This window comes from Aulostomus chinensis, chromosome 8, assembly GCF_037954235.1.
Source record: "Aulostomus chinensis isolate RoL2024-O1b breed Wild chromosome 8, RoL_Achi_v1.0, whole genome shotgun sequence".
Classification (NCBI taxonomy): domain Eukaryota; kingdom Metazoa; phylum Chordata; class Actinopteri; order Syngnathiformes; family Aulostomidae; genus Aulostomus; species Aulostomus chinensis.
The window spans coordinates 17,195,837-17,220,728 of record NC_141327.1 but is presented as its reverse complement, the minus strand read 5'-3'; the positions used below and the strand labels follow the sequence as shown (position 1 = coordinate 17,220,728).

Below are 24,892 nucleotides of genomic sequence, written 5' to 3'. Positions count from 1 at the left end.
TGAGGCTTGAAGAGTATCTTTCAGGTAAAGCTTCATTTTTCTGGTACTATAATAAGATACAAGGCTGATTCAAATCAGTTGAAAAGCCCAAGAGTCAAGTTGCATTTTGCCAGATGACTGATTTTTTTGCTGCATCTGTAAATCCACAGCAACGCACGGAACAAAATGTGGCAGACTGAAAACAACGGAGACAAAATTAACTAAATATGATAGAAACATTGTTACTTTGACAGTGTTTGCTCCAGCGGCGAATAAAGTGAAGCTGACTTGTAAACAGGCAAAGGTAGGAGCTCTGGTACTGTCTAATGTGTTTGACAGCCTGTCAGCAACCACGTTAAGGAGACCCACCACCGTGATCATCACCTCTTTGTGATGCAGGAGGATGGAGCGACCAGGACGTGGAGTTTTTATTTCTCTGACTGTAGAAATCTGATGTTCTTGCATCATTAAACATCTTTAAAGGATGAATCTCAGTTTCAACGTGAGACTTCCGACGTGTGATGCGTAGACAATATTGTGTATAGTAATTAGACAGAGGCTGTGAATACCTCCCATTTCACAGTTGTAGAGAAGATAACACACTGTGTGCCACGGCGCCCAAGGTCCGGGGAAGGGCTGCAAAAGCACAAATTGAGGCAATTCACTAAGAGAATGAGTGACTCAGTCATTTGCCGAATGAGTGACTGACTCACTCAGGGACACTATGAGCAGTGTGTAGTGCCACAATAGTTCGATAGTTGACCATCGAAGAGGTGTATATCCCAGTCGGTTCTCCACAAACATGTACTTTTGGACAGAGTTATGGAATACTCAGGACACCCTATGCATTTATAGAAAGCATATGGCTTACATGCTAGTTGCCACCGGCCATGAAACACAAGGCAGAAAGAAAAAGAAGAAAATGGAGGACAAGCTAACCATTGAGGGCCTCCCATTGCTGACTTTGTGAGCTGGTGGTAAATTTTAGGATGATTTGCTGACATGTGGTAGGCCACCCTAGGCCCTGACCCAGGCTAATTTTACTGCGCAGATTAATTTTTGATTCAAATTTTGGTTTGATGATGGCTAGGATCGCTCTATGACCATGAGTCCCAAACTTGTATCTTTCAAAACATCTGTAGTATCCTTTCAAAATCTTCTACCAAAATGAAACCAGTGTTTTCTGTTTTTCCCAAATGCATTCAAGTGCTAACCAATCAGAGGCAGTAGGGCCAAACGCAGGTCTTCTGAGGATGCACTCCAAGTAGGTCTGTCACCATTTCCTCTAAGCCATTTAGCATTCAATTTGTGGCATAACTTACACAAATACGGTTAAATAGCTGAAATAATGGAGTCACTACTGTTACAAACATGGTCCGGGGCTTCCAGTAACATATGTCACAGAGCTAGCATCACTGTTAGCAGTGCTAGCCAAGCCACTAGTGGTACTAGTGCCATCTATGGAGCAAGAGCGGGTAAACAGCAGGTGGTATAATGTTTCCGGGCCAACAGGGCTTAAAAAAATGTATGACCCACTGTTCTTTTGGTTAAACATGAGATGCTGACAATGTCAGATTCTGCTAGCAGTGACAGCGAGCATGCACACAGAACTGATACACCGCGACTGTGCTGTGCCTTTCAAGGTATTTCTTTTTGTTTTTATGCAGCACATCAACTCAAGTGTGACTACGAAAAGCCTAAATAGGTGGACATCCTTAAATATGCACCCCAGAGAGATTCAAGTTGTATTTTGGGGTCACATAGACAAGGAGGAGGAAGAGGAATACTTGGAATGAAACAGCTGACATCTGTGGCTGTACTGCAAGGTTCTCAGCCTGAACGCTCATGAGTGAGTGATTCAGCACCACAGAACACAAGATATTCAGAGAACGTGAACTTATTTCTGTTAATGAGTGACATAAGGACACAAGCGTGATGTTTTGTAAATAGTACATCGGTTTGATAATACTGTAATATGGCTCTCACATCATTATATTGCCGACATGCTATAATGATGTTTGGGCATCTGTAGGATATTCACTGTGAGGATATTACCCCTCAGAGATGAGACAATTCAAACCAAACCATTACTGCTTCTATCTGTGAGACCTCTACAGTTAAAGTGGTAATCAACAACAGTTGAGTGTTGCAGCTTGATTGGCTGTAATTTCATAGTTTGGATAACAAATGTCGTAGTAACAAAAGAAAACAAACCTTTATTGCTTTCACTACCTTTCCCATTTACGTCTACAAGAAGCATTCAAATGCAAGAAAAAGGTTTAAAAAAAAAAATCATTCAAAGCCTCACCATCTCCAAACAGCATGAGAATGGCCAGGTCGACGGCTCGCTTCCAGCCCGAGTCTTTCTGGATGGCGATGCCGTAGCCGGTGGAGGCGAACACCTTGCCGCTCCCAATGGTTACCAGCTTACAGCCCTCATCTCTACCTGCCATGTAGTTCAGCACTGCAGCGTCATAGATGAAAGCATCCAGTTTGCTGCAGAGCACAAAAGAAGAGAAATAGGGCAACACATCAGACTAAAACAAATGTGTGTCTGATTGTGCTATTGAAGCTTCTTGTACCATTAAATCATTTAGTGACACTGTCTGACTTCTGTACTCACACATTCACTTTTGTCACGTTATGTGGAGCACAAGTTCCATTTTTGTGATAAGTTGTTACCATGATTTTCTTGCCATCACTGAAAATTCATTGCAACTTCACTGCTTTTTACAGCTCTATTTAAGGCCAAGCACAATGCTAGATTTTATAGGTCGCGTACATTGTCAAAATATGACAGTAAATGTGAGCAGAGGTAGCGAATGTCATGACGTCATCATTCTTATTTACTTAATTTTCTTCACATTTATCTCATTTCCAACACATTTAAGACAAGGCATTAAAATATTTCACGCCTGAAAGTAAATTTAATATTACATTTATATATCAAACTAAATGTTTAATGTAACTGTCAAAATCTAAATCCGAATGTTACATCAAAATGCTGTATGTAAATGTTAAATCTAAATCTACAAAATAATCTGAAACTAAATATGAATCTACATCTTATAGGTTGAATCAGATTCTCAAAAAAATCACATTTATATTTTGATTTATAAATTCAGATTCAAGATTAAATTTTCTTTCACACGCGACAATTTGTCTTTAAACGTGGGAAAAATTAGCTAAACGAGAAGAAAATTAACTAAATGTTTTGAACAGGTCTACTGTCATCACCACCCCATACGCACGTAAATCTTGCCTTCGTGAGTGTGTGCACGCTTGTGAGTTGTAAAATGGCTTTTTTTTGTTTTTCAAATCTTCATCTCCATACAAATCATGAACCGAATGTGTCAGGTGGTTTGTTTCAGCGAGCCAGGTGACCAGCAGGTGGTTGGATGAACCGTCTGTCAACCACTGACTATCGCAGGCTAATGTTAACCAATCAAATCCCGGCTACTTGGTAGACGATCATAAACATCTATTCCGTTAAGAAAAGCCTCCAGGGCTCTTCTTTCAAAGATGTTGAGTTCTGACATTCCCGGCGCGAGAGCGGCTGTGCTAGATGCTACAACCGCAGCTACGTCAACTGCCAGTTTATTCTTTGTCTCTCTATGATGAAAGGGTTTGCATGTTCAATTGATTTTGTATCAACTCTTTATACCACCAAATTACATGTAGACAGCACAGAAAAAAATACATCTTTCATTTAAGTGGGAGGCTTTTTGGGACACCTTTTTCATACAATCAAATTCATCAGCGTAAACTACATAGTATCATCACATGGGCGTTTTGGACACTATTATTGACTATTGTAACCTTTTTTTGCCTAGCATGTTCGCTGATATTAACTGCCAGTGGAACACTAAATCTGAAGAAGCCTCATTTCTGAGTTTCCATAGCTTTTTAAAGAAAATGTGGGCAACTCACGCGAAATAAAGAGCGAGCATTAAAGACTTTGTATTTCAGCCTCTCCTACCTTCCAGATAGTGCCTTGCAGATGGTCATATTCTAACAACTACACCACTAGTTGAACTTGTCTCAGACAAGCTGGTAAATGCAACTTGCGTTGAGAGGATTTTCGTCCAACAGCTGTTTTGAACGGAGCGGTAAAGTCAAGAATGATTATTGAGTCACAGCATTGGCAAACCCTGTGAGCAGTCCTGTTCTCTTCTATCCATATTAACCCTGAGTGATTTGATGGATAAACTGAAATGACAGAATCCAACTTGGTGACAAACTGCCATCAAATGGTGCCTGGAGGCTCTACATGCCTCTGTGGTCATTCAGCTCAAACTCTCACCAAACATCAGAGGCATAACATCGCCTTGCATTTTTAATTTCTCAGCAGTGGTTGATGAAAACATTGGAAGACAGGAAGAGACAGGCAAAGAGGAAAAGAAGATATTAGTTAGCTTTTAGATGCAGAGAGTGATTATTAGCTAGCTTTCACAGCAACAACCAGCTTCGCTGCTATTCTGGGTGCCAGTGGCAGCTAGCTCCACTGGCTGCCCACCCACATTGCCCAGAATGCTCTTGCTTCCTCTGTCTCCCTCTGTTCAGTTCTTCATCATCTTTTCTTGGTATTGCATCAGTGCAGGCCCTAACAGCTCCATAACACCCTCTCCCTGCAGAGATCCTTTCATCTCCCTCCTTCCTTACATCCCCCATCTGCCTCTCTCCTCACCCGGTCTTCAGACTGTACAGGGCTTCGTCTACATTCTTCTGGTGGAAGCTGGTCATGTAGGTATGCATGTCCCGGTAGTTGTTGCGGATGTTGCGCTCTGTACTCCCATTGGGCACTGTGCCAAACCGGAATGGCGGCGAGAACTCGTTAGGCTTCTGGAACTGTTGGGGGGGGGGTTCCGGAAATGAAACCACACAGAGAAAATGACAGAGAAGTGCTCGTTAGCATGGAAAAGGCACTGAGTCGCATCAAATAGCCTTTAATGCACTGTTGAGCAGGAGCACAGAACTATGCTTTTGGATGCTTAAAATATCTAAATGGTTTGAGTTGCGCTCAATAGACAGACATACATGGGAGGATGTCCAGGCAAACAAGTGCTTCACACCAGAGCAAGTTCAGAATCTCCCAGAAACTACTGAATGCTTCAGACACAGCAAATCTGTCAATTCGGAATCTGGACACATAACATAGAGGGTCGCTAGTGATGATGCACACTCAACGTGTCACATCCATCATGCACCAACCCTGTCGGATTGCCTTCTCTCCATAAAAAATGAGTGGGATCTGATAAATTTAAATCCTCCAGAGGGTTCACTATGTTTCTAACTTAGGAGAAAAAGAAGATCATCAAAGCTAGAGACACACTGAATCTGATGGTTTTGTATCTGGATGCATCTGATTACTAATCGCTCCATCTGGCAGCAAAATGGTTTGTTAAGTTCGGTGCAACACTATTATTTTAAACATTCAAGTTTGAAAATAATCCACTGATGGAAGTTTTGAGGACATTTGAAGCAAATAATGGGTGATAAAGTGATAGAAGGCTTTAAATTTGGTCAACACTGTCTTGCGTTATAAATTGATTGACATTGATTGCACCGGATAGCCCTCATTTGCATAAGGAAGACTGTTTACGATTACGCATACAGATTGACTGTTTGGACAATGCAGCATGCCTTATCCATCATGTGCCACACGGTCAGTTTGCCTGCTCTCCTTTGTAGACGCACACGCGTGCATGTGCGTGTGTGCGTGCGTGCGTGTGTGCGTGTGTGTGTGTGTGTGTGTGTGTGTAGATTAAAGCCCAAGTGAACATCTTTCAATTTCTCATCCTGTCCAGTTGTCCAAAAATATTATGAGGATCAATTTTTGACCATTACCGAAATTACATAAGGTTCTAAGGTACATTTTTTTAGTACATGAAAATAATGTAACTGGCGTGAATTTTAGAAAACTCATCCAGACTCAGACACACTTATGTCATATACTTCCAAACACATGCTCCTACATGAAGTTAACTCTCACTTTGCCTTGGAATTCCCACCTTTTTATCCGACAGGCCCGACACCTGGTCGACATACTCTTCCTGGATCATGAAGGCAGCCAGGTTAGCAGTGTAGGAGGCCAGGAAGATGACAGCGAAGAAGGCCCACACTGACACCATGATTTTACTCGTGGTACCTTTGGGATTTTGCACTGGGACAGAGTTGTTGAAAACCAGACCCCAAAGTAGCCAGATGGCCTTTCCGATGGTGAAGGAGGGACCGCCGGGCTCTGGGAGACGGACACAGAGGTGGAGGGAGGAGGAGAAAGGGAGGATACAAAGGAAGATGAGAAACAGAAAAGGGTGTGTCCATCACAGGTAACTCAATGCCACTGTTATGGGAGGCACTTGATGGATGAAGACTAGATTAATTCCCATCTTTCAGTTTGTCAGCAACTGTATGATGTGCTATATGGTCCGCATCTGCCTCACCAGCCAACCACTGTGACAACTAACACTTACAGACTAAATCTGTTCCACCTACTCTTACGGCACCATGACAAGGTAGTAGGATGGAAACAGTACCAACTGTAGCTTTGTGGCATCAGAGACAGGGAAAAATAAAGAGGGGGTGGGGGAAGATGGGCACACAGCAGGCTACAATTATGCTACAGCTGGAGCAGCAGTGTAGGACAACAGGCTTACATAACCTAGTGATTAAACCGCACATCCTAGACCGAAAGAATGGAGCATTTTTCCTCAGTGTTGCTGTGACAGAAGATGTTCAGAAAACAGAAAATGTAACTCCATTACTCTCCTTTACGAAAAGGTTGTAAGCAGCAATGTAACACTCTGATTTTATTTTATCTTGAGTGGCTTCTGTTGTGGCAGACTAATGCAATCCTGAGGGTCTGGCTGTATGAAACCTGGAGGAAAAAATAGATTGAATCTAAACCACATTGACTTTGATGGGAAAATTGATTCAAACAGCCAGCTACCTGGACCCTATTTGATTCAAGAGAGAAATGGTGTTCCATACTGTCAGGCATTGTTAAACCTTGCAAATATTTTCAGTGAGTGGTAATAGATCTAGTTCAGTGTATTCATCAGTTTAACAGCCCTGGATGAGCTGGTGTAATACTGGTGTAATATTTGAGAAAGGCACAGAGGAGCCTTTGTTCACACAGCGATGCAAAGAAGGATTCCAAAACTTTTTAGTCCCCGATCCCCAAAATGCCAGAGACTCTTGACTCCAACTGTCCCTCAAGGTGGTTTACACATCCAAACACTGTGGTCAAATCTACCAGTAGGCCTCTCACAACTAACTACTCCTGCATTATACCTCTACAACTCTTAGGTTGTAGATTTAATACATGAGATTTTTCAAAATGAACTTTCGATTCCCCATCACTGACCCCAACTTCTGGAACCAATGTTGGAAGTGGTACTTGTCATCGGAGAAAATAGTCCACAACATAGCGTGGAAGGGCTCAGTGCTCCAGTGGTACTCACACTAGGCAATATCAATCATGCTCAAGCCCATTTAAACTTCAGCAGTTCATCTGACTTGCGTGGCCGCACCATACCGCCTGACAAGGTAACACCTTCTTGACCTTGGCACAGTTGGAAGACGTTGGCCTCAGCACCGTGTAGTACGAACACTGAACGTGTGGGAATGCATGCAACGTCAACCTGTGGCCTGATCCTCATGACAAGAGTGTGCTCATGCTTCACATTCTCTCCTGTGTCTACTTGCATGGAATTTTCAGCCATCAAATAAAAGTTATTAAATACCCTCATTATAAAAAGAAAAAACACACTAAAGAACTACTTTAAACACCAGTCCCTCCGGTTGCTTTACCAAAATCAGTGTGTACATAACAAGGGTCTGAACCCAGGGGGTACAATCGTATATATAATCATTTGTAACCAGCAGACACAACACAGTGAGCTACTTCACAAAGACTGAACCCAAAGAAGATATGGGAGCACTTTGTCTTAATCACAGTAAAATGGTTCGAAGAAATCAGAGTGTGTTCAAGTGTCCGTTGTTTACACCTTTACAATAAGATAGCAAGGTGAAGAGTATCTTCTTTTGGTTCAGTCGTTGTGAAGTGGCCTAGTGCACTCTTCCTAGTTCCTCGTGCTCCTCTGTGAGCACCGAAACTGAAATGTAAGAAACTCCTTCCCTCCGAATGTGATGTCATGTGTCTGATAGATTTCTTACATCGTTGTCAAGTGTTTTATGTGTAACTGTTTTTTTCCACTCTGTTTAAATCCATATTTTAAACTGGACTGCCTGGAGATGAAAAAAGAAAAAAAACCCGAAACAAAGTAGTGTCGTATTGCAAGTCTTCGTTTTAGCGCACAAGACTGTATACAGTAGATGTACCACATCATCACTTTAGTGCGGCATGAATTGACTAGATGTGCACTTGTGTGTGTGTGTGTGTATGAGTGTTTGTACATGTGTGCGTGCATTCTTCTCACCTCGCCCATCTGCCAGACAGCGATTGTAACCCACCGGGCTGAAGTACTCAAACACAAACACAGCCACAGCTGACACAATCAGCAACATTACAAACATCATCACCCAGACATCAGCACTGAAGGGCTCTGAAAGACAAAAAGGAGTGGGGGGTGGGGGTTACGATGGAAAACAGAGAAAGGAAATTCATTAAACGAAAGCACTGAATATCAACCCCAGGTGTCAACATCGTTATTTGTATTCCAACATACACCGATTTTCCCATGTGTTCCATATGTGATCACATCTACAAAACATGTGTCGCACGTGGGAAGGAAATGGAGCAGATGGAAAAAAATTTTCCACATGTCGAAATGTGAGGTAACAAATGTGGAAAACGTTTAACCACAGGTTATAGCACATGGATCACATACATTTCAACGTAGCATAGAACAGATCCATTAATGTGATTCTGATGTCACATGTGTCCAATCACTTCGCTCCCTTTGTGTATTTAGTCTGTTTCTCTGTTGGGTTCCAGTGCATCTTAGTAACACTAATGAAGGTTTGTGATCACCCCACCATGTTTTGTTTGCCAGCATTTGGACTGATCTCTGTGTTACTATTAATAAAGTGGACAAAGTATTTACCCACTGCTGGTCCTGAGAGTCATGCTTCAAGGTCAGTTTCCTGTTTGGTCACTCACCACCAGCTGCTCCAGTGTCACATGCATGGAAAGCCATAGATTTCTACATATAATCCTGTTAGATTCACATACAATCCCGTGGGTTTCATATGGTTTTCAAATATAATGCAGAAGACTTCCACTTGTAAACTAATAGAGTTCCATATGCAATCCCATTAGTTTCGCAGGTTTTCACATTGCAATGTACAAGGGTTTCACATTTAAACCAACATATTTCAATGTATAATCACATAGGTTTCACAGTTAATCCAATAGATTTCCACATTTAATCCTGCGGATTTCACATGTGCATTTGCAAAGGTTTCACATGTAAGGCCACACATTAAACACAGGCACCAATCCCAATGGTTGGGATCTCATGAAAAAAATTACACCAAGCAAATGTTTCAAAGTCACATTTTCATGTGTGAAATACATGTTTGACACATGACATGCACTAGATTTCTCACATGTAATTTCAAGACGCTTTCACGTTAAAAATTTCACACATGCAAATGAAAAACCCACCTGAAATTTCATGTGTGTTTTTTTTTTTTTTTTCTGTACAGGCAGAGCAGCCTACTGAGTTTGCCTGCGTGTGTGACCACTAATAAGCACTTCTAAAGAAGGAACCTCAGAGGAGCGTTGGTGGGTGTGACTGGACAGATGTGCTCATATAAATGGCCGCGCTTTGCAGTTTTGACATATAGTTTAGGATAAACAACCCCCACTCGCATCTCTTTTGGTAAATGCACATTTGTAGAGTGATGAAAAGGGAACTCTTGTGCATGCAAGTACTCTCAACTGTGTGTTGCACACCTGCCAGAAGTGCCAGGTGCATTTCTTCTCACCTAAAAAAGCGGAGGGGGAGACAGTCCCGTTGCTACGGGAGACCATGACACTGATTCCCGTCTCAATGAATGGCACAGAGAAGTCAATAACCTCTGACCTCTCCTCATTGATGGTGAGTGAACCTACTGCCATGTGGGCATTCTTCAACACCACCTGAGGGTCAAACGCACAGACAGAGAAAGACAGGCGTGAAACATGGAAGGTCAGTGGGTGTACACCTGGGATGTGGTGGAAAGCAGTATGTATAAAAAAGAAGGATGTGATGGGGAGAAAATAATTCAACTCTGCACCGTCTCTGTCAAGTGTTTAACAGGTTATTTCAGATGAACAGAAGCAGGAGGAAAGAGGGATCATGACTACTCTGGGTCAGTAGCTGACTTCCCACCAACCTGCCCTCCCCCTGAGAGTGTTCAGGTATATTTAGCCCTAAGTTTCTAAAGCACAAAAGACTGTTAATAAAGGAAGTAGAGAAAGAAAACCTACGCACAGGTATTTTTTTCCTCCTCTTTTCACACATTTTTATAGTGGCCTGCTGTCTTCTCTTCTCTCTCCCATTCTATTTCCCCATGTAAGATATCCTGTTTTCTCTCATTCAATTTAAACCATCAGCTGCTCTCTTAGGCATTTAAGGACATGGGTTAATGTATCCATGCATGCGTACACTCCACGTAGGCTCTTTGTAGATGCAAGTTTTAGGGACATGATGTGTAGTAGGTGGAAGGTTATGATGATTCAACTCAAGTATGTTCTTAAGATAAGAATGTCACTTATTCCGTGCATAATCAATTAAGTTGTGCATCACATCGATTTGTAAAGGCTGAATTGTGCTGGAAGTCGTATGTGTAATGTGTGGAGGAGAGAAGTGGGTCTTTCCCTGAGGGCCCCCCCCCCCTTCCTCTTTTCCACTCTGCAGCTTTTTTTCCCTTCTTCTATCTCTGATTAGGGGCCTCATCGTCGTTCTCCTGAGATTGTGTGGAGCTGATCACAGCTAACCCTCAGGCCAGGTTGTGGGGAGCATGTGTGTGATGGCATGAAAGAGACGGCAAGAAACTAACAGAGAGGGGAAGATGTTCAGATAATGTCATTAGCCCCGTTACAAACGTAAATTCCTACAGGCGAAAAAAAAAAAAAAACTACCCCTGGTTGGACAACAAATACACGTTAACTGATTAAAACTGAGTAAAAAAAAATTCATTTAGGGTCATTGGTTTCATATGTTTTGCTTTAGTGCCACATATTTTATTTTCACGAGCCAGAAACTTGTTGATCCGTGTTGTCAAACTAACAGTTGCACAGCATCACTTCATCAAAAAAAAAAGAAAAGAAAATCCAATAAGATGATAAGAGAGTCGGAACTTCTCCCCTCTATTCAACAAGAGATGTTAAATTTCTGACACCTGGAATAGTCTTTTGTTGTTGTTGTTTTTCCACACGTGTGTCACAGAGCTCATTACACGCTGTCACCAGATCTTACATGAAAATAATTCAAAACCAAAATGGGCCATGTTAGGGGGGAAAAAATGTTCACACAGCCTTTTATGTATCATTTTTATTTCAGTGGGCCAATAATTAATTTTTCTTTCTGCTTAAAGGCGGGTAGTGAAGAATTATTTGAATTTTCCTTCACAAGACTCTGTAGCAGAATATGAAAGGGAGCAACAATAAAGTGGGATATGTCTAAAAGTGTTGACCTACGATCAAATCTAATTCAACATCTCTCATCGTCTGCTTCGGTAATAAGTGGAATTTAATGAAGTGTGTTGCATTGATGTTTTCAGCGCTGACTAAAGAGCGCATTAATACTTCCAATTGACCTTAATACACACTTCTTTATCTGTTCTTCAGAGTGTCTCTTAACCAAACACTTCACATTTCATCTGACATAATATGAGAGCTCAAGCATCCAAGGTGGGGAAAAACAAGTCAGTCGCTGTAGACCTCCATGGTACATGTTTACAACTACCGAGAAGGCTTCTGCTCCCTACAGCTAATTTCCATTGTCATGACAAGTCCATGAGGGTGAATACATGTTTATTAGGAGCTGTGGCCTCTTTGAATGGAAGGGGGGCAAATAATCTCAGCTGCAGTTTATATTCAGTCCTTCTCTCTAGCTCAGGTAAGTCAGCCCGCTTCTTTTATCGTCTATGTCCACATGACATTATTCAAATATGCTATTGTTATTTGTAATCTGAACTGGAGCCATCAGCAGCCACAAAACTAGCATTTCTATCAAGGTTCAACACCCCTCTGTGCCAATACCTATCTTTTTAGAACCGTCCCTAAATGGTGTTAGTTTCCTCAGGGAGGCTTGCTGGAGGAGCTGGGGTCTCTCACAAATAGTTCCATTATGGTAGTGACAATAACAAACTAAATGGACTTGAATTCAACGTACAGCTTCATGACTGTAAAGTGAATACAGCTGTTTGTTTTGTATAATAGAAGCTGAGAGAAATACAACAAATATGATTTTGTTTAGTGTGTGCTGCCTTATTTAGCGGGATAATGTTTGTATGATGAGGTCTGCGGCGCTCTGCTGCGGTGTGCTACCAGCTGTGAAATCCATGATCCGTCAGCGAGCCAGCAGGTCTTTATGAAATCGACCAAACTGTAATTGAGGTTTTTAACGTGTTTACAGCCAGGGCAAAGGTGTTGCTTTCTCTCTGGTTTAGTCCTAGGTTTATTACAACATTCTTACCACAAAAAAAAATAATTTTTGAATGGAAAATACAGCTCATATAGCATGATATAAAGGTAGTGTGATTGGGTGTCAAAAAAAGAGAAATGTCGTCACCTCTCCAACCATGCCATTCCACGTTCCGTTCACCTTCTTGCCGTGTTTTCCATTAGTGACCAGGTAGAGGTCGTAAGTAAACTTGACCGTCTTGGCGATCTTCTTGAGGATGTCAATACAAAAACCTTTGCAGCAACGCTTGATGTAAATCCCTGAATCACCTGTCTGGTTGCTGATAGGTGGAATGGAGAGGGAGGGGAGAGGGGTTGTAAAAGTGAAGAAGGAGAAGAAGAGATTGACATATATTCAAAGTGCATAAAACCAGCGGTTCTAAAAAGACGACTGCTGATCCTAACGCATGCAACACGTGTCATAAAGTCTGTAGTCAGAGGTCCAGATTTCATGCTGATACTTCATAGTTTCCATTATCATCCATGTGTAAAGTATATTTCCATTTGTTTTACAACTTGGACCAGGAATAATGCACGGAGTGCCACACATCTGGCAAAAGCAGAGCCTGAAGAGGAAAAGTGCTGCTGCTCTCCTCTCATACTGCTGTGTGTGTAGGGGCAGTGGTGGCCTAAAGGTTAGAGAAGTGAGTTTATCACCAGAGGATCGTAACAATAATTGATTTTTTGCCAAATGTTACATCAGTACATACTTTGAGATATGGCTGATGTTCACAGCATACATGTATTTACTCAAAGGGAACAACGGTATGACGTACAGTTTATCAAGGATATTTTGCATGTCATGTACAAAGTGATTTACATGAGTTTGCAGCTAAGTAAGTAACGATCATGCTAAATGACATTCCTGCCACTAACGTGTGAGTCAGACAATTACAATTAAACTTTAACCGGAACTTAATACAAACCGGGAGGAGCAAGCTAACATTAGCATCACTCCTAGCAGCCAGCAGCTAGTTGATGAAGCATCAGCTAAAACAAGTGCAGTAACTGCTGCTGACAACACCGTACACAGTAAGATCAGTAAAACCTGATTTAAACTTGTGTGTTGAATCAACACCACAGGCTCCGACATGAGGTATGCAGCTATGCCTGTGTTATCTGTTGTGCACATCCCTGGACATTTGACTAGAGTGGCACAGCTGCGACTGCTGACTTTTCATTCAACATCTCCTCACTAACTGCTGTTCACGATAAGGTTTCATTTATGTCTATTCTGTGGTAACACTGCTGTGAATGCTTAGGAGAGTGCAATTTCCCTGGCGGAACGTCCAAAAGGGATTAATAAAGTAGTCTGTCTGTCTGTCTGTCTGTTCAACATTCATTAGCTTAACTCTAAAATTAGTTGTTGATTTCAGTCCCAACTGTTTGAGGGACGTACAGGAAGAACTTACACGAGGTGGCAAAGAAGCCTTGGTGTAATTGCAGCGTGTGGGTCACACCAGTGCGAGTGTAAGTGCTCATGATGGTCATGTGCTTATGGTATGGTGTAGGCTCCATGGAGACCCCACGCAAAAGTACAAATCAGGCTTAGAGATGGATGGCCTTATTTAGTAGCTTACTCTGATTTATCAAGATTGTTCCACTTTGTGACAGCTATAATGGCTCACTTCAACCAACGGCATCATCAGTGCTCCTGGGTAATGCAGTACAGGGTAATGGCAGCTCGTGAGAAATGTCAGTATGCAACAGCAACTCCAAAGTGTAAAATGCAGAGGTACCAGTGAGTGCTGGCCCACTTCAGGCACTGGAAAAGAAAATGTGTGTTATCAATCAGTGTTTAATTTGGCTCGCAAAAGACACGTTTGCGTCAGAGGTGTAGGTACAGTGGCAGATCTGGACAATGCCAGGCAAAGGACAAACGTGTTTGTGTGTTTTCTATTCACACAATGGTGTCAACCTGCTTTCTACAGGCAGATGTGGGCTTGTGAATTCATCACTACTCAAGTTCGTTCCCTATATCATGGACGGAGTAATAAGAACACAGGGGTTTATATCTCTGTGACGGGGCTGTGTGTTCACATATGCATGCTGCTGCACAATCAAAAACATGAACAGCTCATGCAGTATTTTTGGCTGGAGAGAAATCCAGCATATTCTCTGGGTCTGATGTTTTTGAAGAGAGAGAAATGGAGAGACAAAGTGTAAGGGCGAGTAAGGGGAATCTGGGAATAGGATGAAGAACAGGGTGAAAGATCAGTCAATAAAAAAAACCACTGAGCCAGAAGATGTAGGACACCCTCAGGAGATTTCAGGTAGGCCAGCGATAGAAAAGGAGGCCAATGAGGAAAATTCATTAGCACACACCACGGTGAAGAGGAGGGTCATGGGTGAAGTGGCAAGTGAGGGAGGAAAACAGTGATAGAAACCAAGACAATGATCTACGGGGGGGCGAGTAGAGGTAATAACAGGACAGCAGGGATTATCAGAGGGTGAAATACATGAAGAAAATAAGACAATCCTTAGGACAAAAAATGTCACGAGGGAAAGATAATGAATTCAAAGAGATGTAATTAATGGCTGTGACCGTTCCTCTGTCCACGTACATACGTGATCTCTTCTGTTTACTAGAGACGCAGCCATTGGTGTTAAATGTTTGTTTTTTTTCCTGGCAATTTGTTATGCATGACAATTCACCAAATACACACAGGAGGCTACACGGCAAATGATATCGCATTTAAGTGCCATTTCCAGCTCCACCGACCTTTCAAATTCCCAGACACTCATTCATACAGTGATAGCCAAGGCATTGGTGGAAGATTTGAAACAGGACCCGTGTCAATACAAGCCAACATTTGAACCGCTAGGGGTCATTTTCTGCAGACAAGGCCAGCAAAGTTTGCAAAATATTTCAAATCTTTCTAGATGTAGCAGTAGAGCCATCTTTATTGTGTTTGGTATCAGATGTTTCATAGTTTACTGTGTCATTTCCAGATAATTTAGGGCACAGATTGCAATAACATAGATTACAAATCTGGGCACACAGATAATAAAACGTACACGTGAATTTCCTAAGGGAGGGTACGGATTTTCACAGCTCTTTTTCCTTGTCCTCAGCTGACACCAGGTGTCTCCGTAACCCACAGACACTCAGAAAGTTTGAATGACGTGCATCACACAATATAATCGAGTTCATCTTAAATATGAGCTTCATTAAGGAAGTAACTCGACAATATTTATATAATTAATTACTTGTGTCCAAATTTAACTGTTAAATTCTTACCTGAGCTTGAGCTGTTTGCGGCAAGGCACAGTGTTCCTCATGCAGGTTCCACTGAGCGGATCCACATCCTCCACAATAACAAATGGCGCCTCCTCCAGAGTCACGATGGACAGGTGGTCCTCCTGCTCCTCTGCAGCCAAGTACAGCTCGAAGCGAGGCCAGACATGATACCTCATCGTCAAGGAGCCTCTCTCCCACTTGCCAACCTGCATGAATCAGTGGGAGACGGGATGTGTAATTTACAGGATACTGCAACCAGCACTTTGGGTGACAGGGAGACACGTCAACAGAAAAAAAGAGGTGGTAGACATAATACAAAATGGTAGAACAAAGGATACTTACCCTATCCCATTGTCTGTCCTTGTCTAGAAGAATGATGACCAGTTTGGGGAACATCTGGTGGCCCTCTTCACTGAATGATAGGTTACGGCCCTCAAATGTCACATTCATGATGTACCTGAGAATCACATTTCAAATGTCAATGTCTGCCAAGCTGTGTGGAAAAAGGCATTTACATTCACATGAAGAATATCAGCATCACTAGAAGCACATATCGTCGCTTCTGCAAAAGAAAGGCTGATTTATAGTTGTGAGCTGCATACGGTAATCATAAACACAAGGTAGTAGCTGACCAAAGCACCGGACGCCGTGCATTTTTACTCTTGTGCTCGTGTGGCTGCGTTGTGCTGCTGCTAGTTTTTTTTCTGTATGTTTAACAGTGGCGGCAGAAACAGAGGTGACTGTTTGGAAGTTGGAGCTACTAAAGTTAAAGAACAGTTGCATTTACTGAAATAAATATCAGGCCAGGCTCAGACCAGAGGAGGAGATGGTCTGAAAATGAGTGTGTGGATGCGTAGGAGGAAGTTTGATGGGACGAAGCATTCCGGTCACAGCCGTGCAGCTATGCAGTTACATTTCACGGGAAGGGCAAGTCAGGCATAGCCTCACTTCCCTGCAGAAGTATAAATTGGTCTGTAGTTTTCATGGCTTTAGCAAAAGTTTTCCAATACATGCTGCTGACACAGCAACATTAGCACTCTGTCTGATGCTTTCTGGTCAGTATGGATCCAGTACCAACTCTGCTTTTTAGCTCTGTTTTGGTCTCTACCAACTAGTTACCACTTTATCTGTTTAGTGCTTGACAGGCACCGGACAGTGGGTCCTAACTGAAAACAGGTGCGTAAACCAAACCAACAGGCTGAAAAACGCGACACTTGGGTCTCTTTGCCACCAAACTGATGCAGATTCTGGAAACGATGTCGATGCCAGTGGAGAGGGGTGGGTGAGATGTCATCACCGTTCACAAGAAAAACATTTGGTGGTTTGGACTGAATTGATTTTTGGTGAGAATTCTTATTCTGAATAAGCCATTCCGTGTCAGTGGGGAAAGCCTGTGCTCAGAGTTAAGCAGACCTGAGTCAGGTGATAATTATCAGTGGATGCATCGCCACACGGGACACCTTTTACATTTTGAGATAATTTTTGTCCAACTCGGATGAATCCTCCTCTATGTCATGAACATTTAAATCATCAAGTCAAAACATTCGAGTCCTAAAGCTCTACGACAACCTTGCTGTAAAACAGGTTTTTAATCCGCTGCTTTCCTGGTTGAAAAAATGCAGATATACGATAATGAAAAGAGACAAAGCAGAAACACGAGTTTCAATTTGATCACTTACTAAAAGAAGGACATTGCTTATATTGCAACTGTCGTCGGCTGTAATTGGGTTCATGTTCTAAAGGATGAGTACAACGGAGGGAGTACGTGAGCGCTGGGAGCGTGAACAGAGTGACAAGCAAACAGGAGTGAGAGGTGCAGGAGAGGGCGAGAGTATTAACTGCCAGTGTGAATACATATCAGCATATATGTGTGTCAATAAGTGCAGGATAAGCTGGAATCATCTCCCGCTCGCTCTCTCTCTCTCTCTTTCTCTCTCTCTCTCTCTATGCTGCCTCCTTCCCTCACTCTTCCTTGTCCTTAACTGTGGGTTGCCATCACCATGGAGACGCTCTGCCTCTGAAACAATCCACCGGAGAAATAAATATCTTGTCTGAATGCAAGGAATGAGGGGCTGTGTTTGTGTGTGCGTGTGTGTGTGTGTGTGTGTGTGTGTGTGTGTGTGTGTGTGTGTGTGTGTGTGTGGTAATTTTTTTCTGTTAAAGGAGGTGCTGTGCACATTTACCCACGATCATCTTCAACGGAGTCAACAGTGTGAAAAGAAGACAATAAATCTATTCACGAGCAAATAAAAAAATAGACAAAAGATGAGCAAAGGGCCCGAGATTTTATCGCAAGTACCTCCTACTGGAACATTCAGTGCCTCGATCTGCAACGTCTTTGACTATATTAATATCTCACCTCACACACCGTGTGCACACTTTGAGCAAGTCAATAATATGACTCAAGCATCTTTAAAATGCCCACTGCAGCACTCTGGATTGCAAGCACACTAAAAGTAATGCAGATGCAACATGGGATTAGCCTCCTAATCATAATCTCATCATGAATAGGAACCAAAAAGATCAAGTGAGCGGAGGCTCACTTGTTGCTACGTGACCAGCAGGTGGACTGTGAGTGAGCGTCCATGTGTCACCGTGACGTGTAAGCATAACCCCAACATAGGGGCGAGGCTCCAGCATATTGTAATGTAATGTGTTGCCATGGCATCCACAACCACAGCAATTTTCAGGCAATCAGGTGCGTTGCCATGGGAACAGTAATCTCAGTGGAGAGAGGCTGGTTGAAAGCGTAAAAGAGAAAGGAGTATTTTTTTTATGTGTAAAGCTGAGTGTTTACCCACTTCCCCTCATGATGTCTTTCACTTTCAGATCAATCTCTCCAGCTCACTTCTCGGTAGCGCAACAAATCACACATCAATAGAAATCCTCGGCCCATTCTCTAACCCGTGCCTTTACAAACACTGATGCACGCCGGCATGAATGTACAGCAGAGGAGGCTGCTCTGTTTATCATTTTGTAGCTCAGTACTATTGATGTAGCTTTTATGTGCTGTTTGATCTCCTCTTGTGTCAGCATTCCACTCTGATTTGACTAGAAAAAGAGGAAAACAAAAAAATAAAAACCAACTGGGATGAGCTGCTAAAAAGAGTCTCATGCAGTTCTGTCGCAGCCATATGTAGCGCTTGTGTGTGCCTCACTCACCAACTGTTCCCCAACTAATCGCTGGCTGTGAGGGGAATTTATTTTTTAGTTACAGAGACACTGAATCATCACGTCATGGACACAACACCCCCCCCCCCCCCCCCCACACACACACACACTTTTTTATGCTTAAATCTCTTCAAGAGCCGTTTGATATCCTTTCATTTCCCAGTGAAGCTGAACAGGGTCACACATTCTGTCGCTGCAATGCAGGCATGTAAAAATAATTATCTCAATGATGTGTGAGTGTGCGCGCGTGTGTGAGTGTATAGAAATCCGTGGTGCGCATATATACACACACATGTACATACTGCATCAGGTTTGGGTGGATGACTCATAATCTGGGATGACTGCCTCTGAAGAGTTCCCAAATACTGATGAAATATGTACTTCACATTCTAAGTCCAGCAGGATGTAAGCAGAGACCGTGCAATGAGACAGAAAATAGCCAATCATGTTAGTGTGCGGCACATGTGATCGATCCACAGGCTGAACAACACATTCAGCAGGGGGACAACAGGTTTTCAGCTGTGATTCCTCTACAACCAAAAACTGCAACATTGAAAGAAATAATAAAAACTGGCCACACCAGAATAATTGAATTTGAGTGGCTTGTGATCAATGTTCTCCACAAGATTTATTTTCATTCAACAGATATTTTAGAGCCAAAAGATTTAGAAGAAATACTTTTCATACTTGCTTTTTGCAATAATTCAAATACATTTGATAACCCCCAAAGTGGGTGCAGGAGGAAGATTATTTGGGTTTGTAAAAGCTGAGTGAGGGTCTGCAACTAGTGGGGAGAGAAATAGCAGATGGACCCGATTTATATTGGACATTCAAAGGGATTTACAAAGTTGCCTCATTAACCCATTCTCTCTCTCTCTTTCTCTCTCTCTCTCTCTCTCTCACACACACACACACACACACACACACACACACACACACACACACACAGATGGTGGAGGCTGCCATGCAAGGTGCTGACAGACTCATCAGGAGCACTTCAGGATTCTTGCTCAAAGACACTTCGAAGTGGGAAAGTGGGGATCAAACCGGCGACCATTGAATTATTAAATGGCCTCTCTACCTCCTGAGCTTTACTGTTTTGCATCCCGCAAATGAAGCGAACTACATACATGCCACACAACTACATACAGCCTAATTATGTGATTAAGCTTTAATTTTGTGGCTTACATTAGTATGTAAATAAATTCAATTACTTTAAGGGAAATAATGAGATTGATCCAATTGCTAATAATCTGTAAACTTATATTAACTTCCTAATAATGTCACAATCAAAGAGTCTGTGTGCTTTGTACAAAAAGTAGGAATTGCTTGTTATACTGGGCTGCAGTATATAATTAATTCATTTGATTTGAATATTTGATTAAATCTGCAGTCGCATGCAATTCATATCAAGACCCGCTTTTACTTCACTGAATCTGAAAATGTTCATTTCGAATGATATGAATCAAAATGCTTAATTTCAGCAATGTTCATGGTGGAGACAAAAAATATTGACTCATTTATTGCAGCATAATCACACACACACACACACACACACACACACACACACGGGATTGTGGACTATACGCAGGAAAGATGTAAGGCTTTAGAGTCTCTTTGAGCTGCAGCCTTTAATAAGTGAGTCCACATGAGCTCCATGTGATCTAGGGCCCACCAGATCCCCCGTGGAGGCGGAGACATCAGACGGCTACCTGTGGCGCTTGAAACGAGGGAGCGCCGTAGCAGAGAGGGGGACTCACATTTAAAATGTGAACGAAGGCTCAACAGGTGGGGACATCGGCATCAGCGCTGCATCAGATACTGATGCGTAATCTGTTTTGGTGATCCGATCAGATTGAATGTACAGTATTTAAATTAAAGCCCTTCACTTAAAAAAAAAAAAGTATTTTAATGTTGACCATGGTGCATGCTGAGATGGTAACGCTCTCCAGTAATTTTCTAAAACGGTTCCAAATGCGCTCTGATACTCTCATCTTGCTGGTGGTAACTTGGCAAGGCAGAGCCGACACCTCAAGGAAACTCTGAGATGAGCCAAGATTTTGAACGTTGAAGAGAATTTTTTTTTCGTTTAGTTGTGAGAATTGAGTCAAAGTAAATACCAGAGCAATGCATTATTTTCTATGAGGAAACATCTTAGTTCAGTCTGACAGTACAAACACTGCTGGAGGGGACATTAAAGGAGGAGTCCATCCAAAACCACTTAATTCAATATAAACAGCTGTTGGATATTTAGAGAACATTTTATGTTTTGGCCTCAGTTACTAGTTTGTTCATGTTTTGTTTTTTTGTTTTTTTTTCAAATGACTGTGGATAAGCTGAGCCATGTGATTGTGTGTATGACTAATATGATGTCATGTACATCTGTTGTCTCTCCTAAAAATGAAAAGCTTCTTCTTTTTTTTAAAATTTTTTTATACCAACTGCAGATATTAAACCATCATGTAATGGAAAATTAGTTGCAGTACGAACATATTAAATGATTTCAACAGACTCAAAAGACAACAGATGTTTTCAAAACTACTTATCTATACTTAAGCACGTCCATGGTTAGGGTTGAAAATAAGTTAAAGCTGCAAGCAGCGTTGTTAGGGCCTGAGCCCCCGCGCACCCGCGGCCGGATCGCCGACCCCAATCCAACGGTGTAATCGGCAAATCCCTGGGCCTTGTAGTTTAGGAGATACGAGCCTCAGTGCGCTGCACAGTGCGAGAGCAGAGCTGAGAGCAGAGCTGCCAGCTGGCCCTTTAAGAGCCCCTCCCCCGCTGCACTGTCTCTGATCTGTGCTGGAGTGGAGAGAGTGGAGGATTCAGAGAAATGTAGTGTGTAAAAGCTGAATAACTTGGTATACGTTGGCCAAAAGTCACACATAATATCATATTTTTGTAGGGATTTTTGTCAGGAATCCAGTGGTGTGTTTGTAAAAGCTGTGGGTTGTATGGTGTAGATGTGAGAAGCATTTGTTTGACAGTATGTACCCTGAGAGGACACGCTCTCCCCATAGACTTCCATTGTAAGGCGAAAAGTGTCTCCCCGACTTTGACGGCTTATAAAATCCAAACCGAGCGCGTAGTATATTAACCTTTAACAATTTTTAATCAGCACAGTTGGGAGAGTAATGTGTGAAAGTTTGGAAGCCCTGGCATTTACGGTTTAGGAGGAGATAGATTTTGTTCGGGGCGCCAAATTGTCCAATATTAGACATTCGTGTCCAAATTGTGGACATCCTGTTAGAGTTAGGTCAGGGGTGTGAGTGTATGATTTATCCGTCTTGATGAGACGAGTTCAATGGTGTTGGTCCCATGTCTGTAGGACATTCCTACAGGCTGTGGCGTGGTTTTTTGTGTATGTAGGTGGCGCTATTGAGTAGAGCGCCTCTTTTTTGTTTAATTATTGAATTTTTCGCCGCACCCGATGTGCGTACCAAATTTGGTGAGTTTTCCAGCATGTTTAGGGGGTCAAATTAACTTTTGAAGTGGCGAGTGTGCCTTCGAAACATAATAGGGTCTTCGCCAGGTACTGGCTCAGGCCCTCATAAATAAATTCATGTGAACACTGCCAAGGTTTTGACCATCAGTCTGTAGAGTATGCCACCACCTACAGCAGCTGAAGCAACATACTGAAACAGGTGTGGAAATGAGCATGCATGCATATCTTTATATTTCTCATATATATATATATATATATATATATATATATATATATATATATATATATATAGCAAGAGGGTTCTGGGTTCGAGTCCCGGCTCGGGCGCGGGATCTTTCTGTGTGAGTCTCCATGTTCGCCACGTGTCTGCGTGGGTTCTCTCTGGTACTCCGGCTTCCTCTCACAGTCCAAAGACATGCAATTTGGGGACGAGGCTGATTGATACTCTAAATTGACTGTAGGTGTGACTGTGAGTGTGAATGGTTGTCTGTCTCTGTATGTTGGCCCTGCGATGGACTGGCGACCTGTCCAGGGTGAACCCCGCCTCTCACCCGTAGATGCTGGGATAGGCTCCAATCCCCCCCGCGACCCTTACTAGTAGGAATAAGCGGAAGACGACGATGGATGGATATATATATATATATATTTATATATATATATATATATATATACACACACACACACACACACACTGTATATATATGTGTGTGTGTGTATATATATATATATATTTTTTTTTATATATATATAAATATATATATATAAATATATATATACACACACTGTATATATGTGTGTGTGTGTGTGTGTATATATATATATATATATATATATATATATATATATATATATATATATATATATATATATATATACACACACACATATATATATAAATATATATATATACACACACACACACACACACTGTATATACATGTGTGTGTGTGTGTGTGTCACCCTGAGGCATGAGAATTCTTTGCCATTACTTTAATGTGTCCAAGTGGGTAAATCAGGATATGTCATACCCCGGGTGCAATCTGTACTCATTTTTCAGTAGGATGTTGAGTTTCTTGTGCTACGATGTCCAATCAGCATAAAACTAAGTCTATAAAAGCACCTTCATTAGGTTTCAAGATAATCATCACCGTGTCATCACCGTACGGAAGGTAAAGAACTGTGTATAATGGTGCAAAATGGTGCTTTCAGTCACTGGGGCTTCATGTGTGGTCACATATCTTTAAGTCATAAGATCATGTTTGATGCTTGCTCTCTGTGTGCTGATAACCTCGACAATAAAACCCTCCCACAAACCCCTCAAGGAAATGCAAACCATCGCCGCAGACAATAGACAAGAGGAAAAGCTGTACGTTAGAGCAGGGAGATGCGCACAAAATTAATTATCACAACAACTTTGATCAAATACCTTGATATTCAGACTGTTACACTGTTTGGTAGACATTTGATGCGTTCACAAATTATTAAAAACACAATTTTTGATAAACGTCAGTAATGTGCATATCATGACTATGTGGGTTTTTACTGTAATGCAGCCTTTAAAACCATGAAAAAAGGGACAAGTGTGTAATATCACAATATGTAAAATACAAGACATTTCTCAATGATATTGATATCAATATGTATCACTATATGCCCTAACATGCAGTACAGTGCTGGTGGTGTTAATTTCAAAGCGACAGCAAAAATACAGGTGAAAGTGGATCATTTTATTCCAGTTTAAATGTATTTAAGGGTCGATTTAACTTAACTGGACCAACACGGATTTATACTGCAGAGGATTTACACCGCAGAGCTCAGTGGCTTCATACTGAATATTAAACCACGTCTTGCTGCGCTGCTTTAACTCAAATAAAATATTAAACTCAGGTCAAATAGCTGATTCCAGATAAAAGACATGTCAATAACGGTGAAAAGTGCAATAATTCACGGATGAGCTACTGAGTATCAGGTAAACGGAGCACAGATGTGCAGCGGTGCTCACTGATCCAATAAGTGAACGTTCCTGTAAAAGCTGCATGGATCGATTGGTTATTCTTGTGCCATCTACTGTACCTTGCAGGAATTAATCCTTAATAGGGAGAATTGACACAGTTAAATGAGCAAACCTACTCAAATCATCTATTTATACATAAAACATTAGGAAGAGAGAGCGAAAGGTGGATGAAGAGAGCGATGGCAGCTTACTGAAGAGCAGATTTAAAACGAGATTCACGGAGCGGGAAAAGGAAAGAGGACGGATTAATGATGTCCAGACAGATTTTGATTTAAATTATGAAAAGGAAAAAAACAAAACTGATTGTCAGTTTGTGTATGCTGGTGATGTATAAATGGCCTACTTCCATGCACACAAAGGTCTATGAAGCAGTCACTTGAGCTCCAGGTGCCCAAAAGCACAATG

At 41.8% G+C, this 24,892-nt stretch overlaps 1 protein-coding gene across 4 annotated transcripts in view; it reads right to left on the bottom strand.

Annotated features, from left to right (window-relative positions):
• Positions 1–24,892, bottom strand: part of grin2bb (glutamate receptor, ionotropic, N-methyl D-aspartate 2B, genome duplicate b) — a 102,430-nt gene that overhangs the window by 15,761 nt on the left and 61,777 nt on the right. For all 4 annotated transcript variants that reach the window (XM_086211332.1, XM_086211335.1, XM_086211333.1 and 1 more), the window contains exons 7-14: positions 16,200–16,314; positions 15,858–16,063; positions 12,726–12,897; positions 9,934–10,087; positions 8,421–8,546; positions 5,991–6,220; positions 4,667–4,827; positions 2,288–2,475 (exon numbers count right to left, since the gene is read on the bottom strand). In XM_086211332.1, the coding sequence (XP_086067458.1) occupies positions 2,288–2,475; positions 4,667–4,827; positions 5,991–6,220; positions 8,421–8,546; positions 9,934–10,087; positions 12,726–12,897; positions 15,858–16,063; positions 16,200–16,314 (1,352 nt within the window). The remainder of the gene's footprint in view (positions 1–2,287; positions 2,476–4,666; positions 4,828–5,990; positions 6,221–8,420; positions 8,547–9,933; positions 10,088–12,725; positions 12,898–15,857; positions 16,064–16,199; positions 16,315–24,892) is intronic.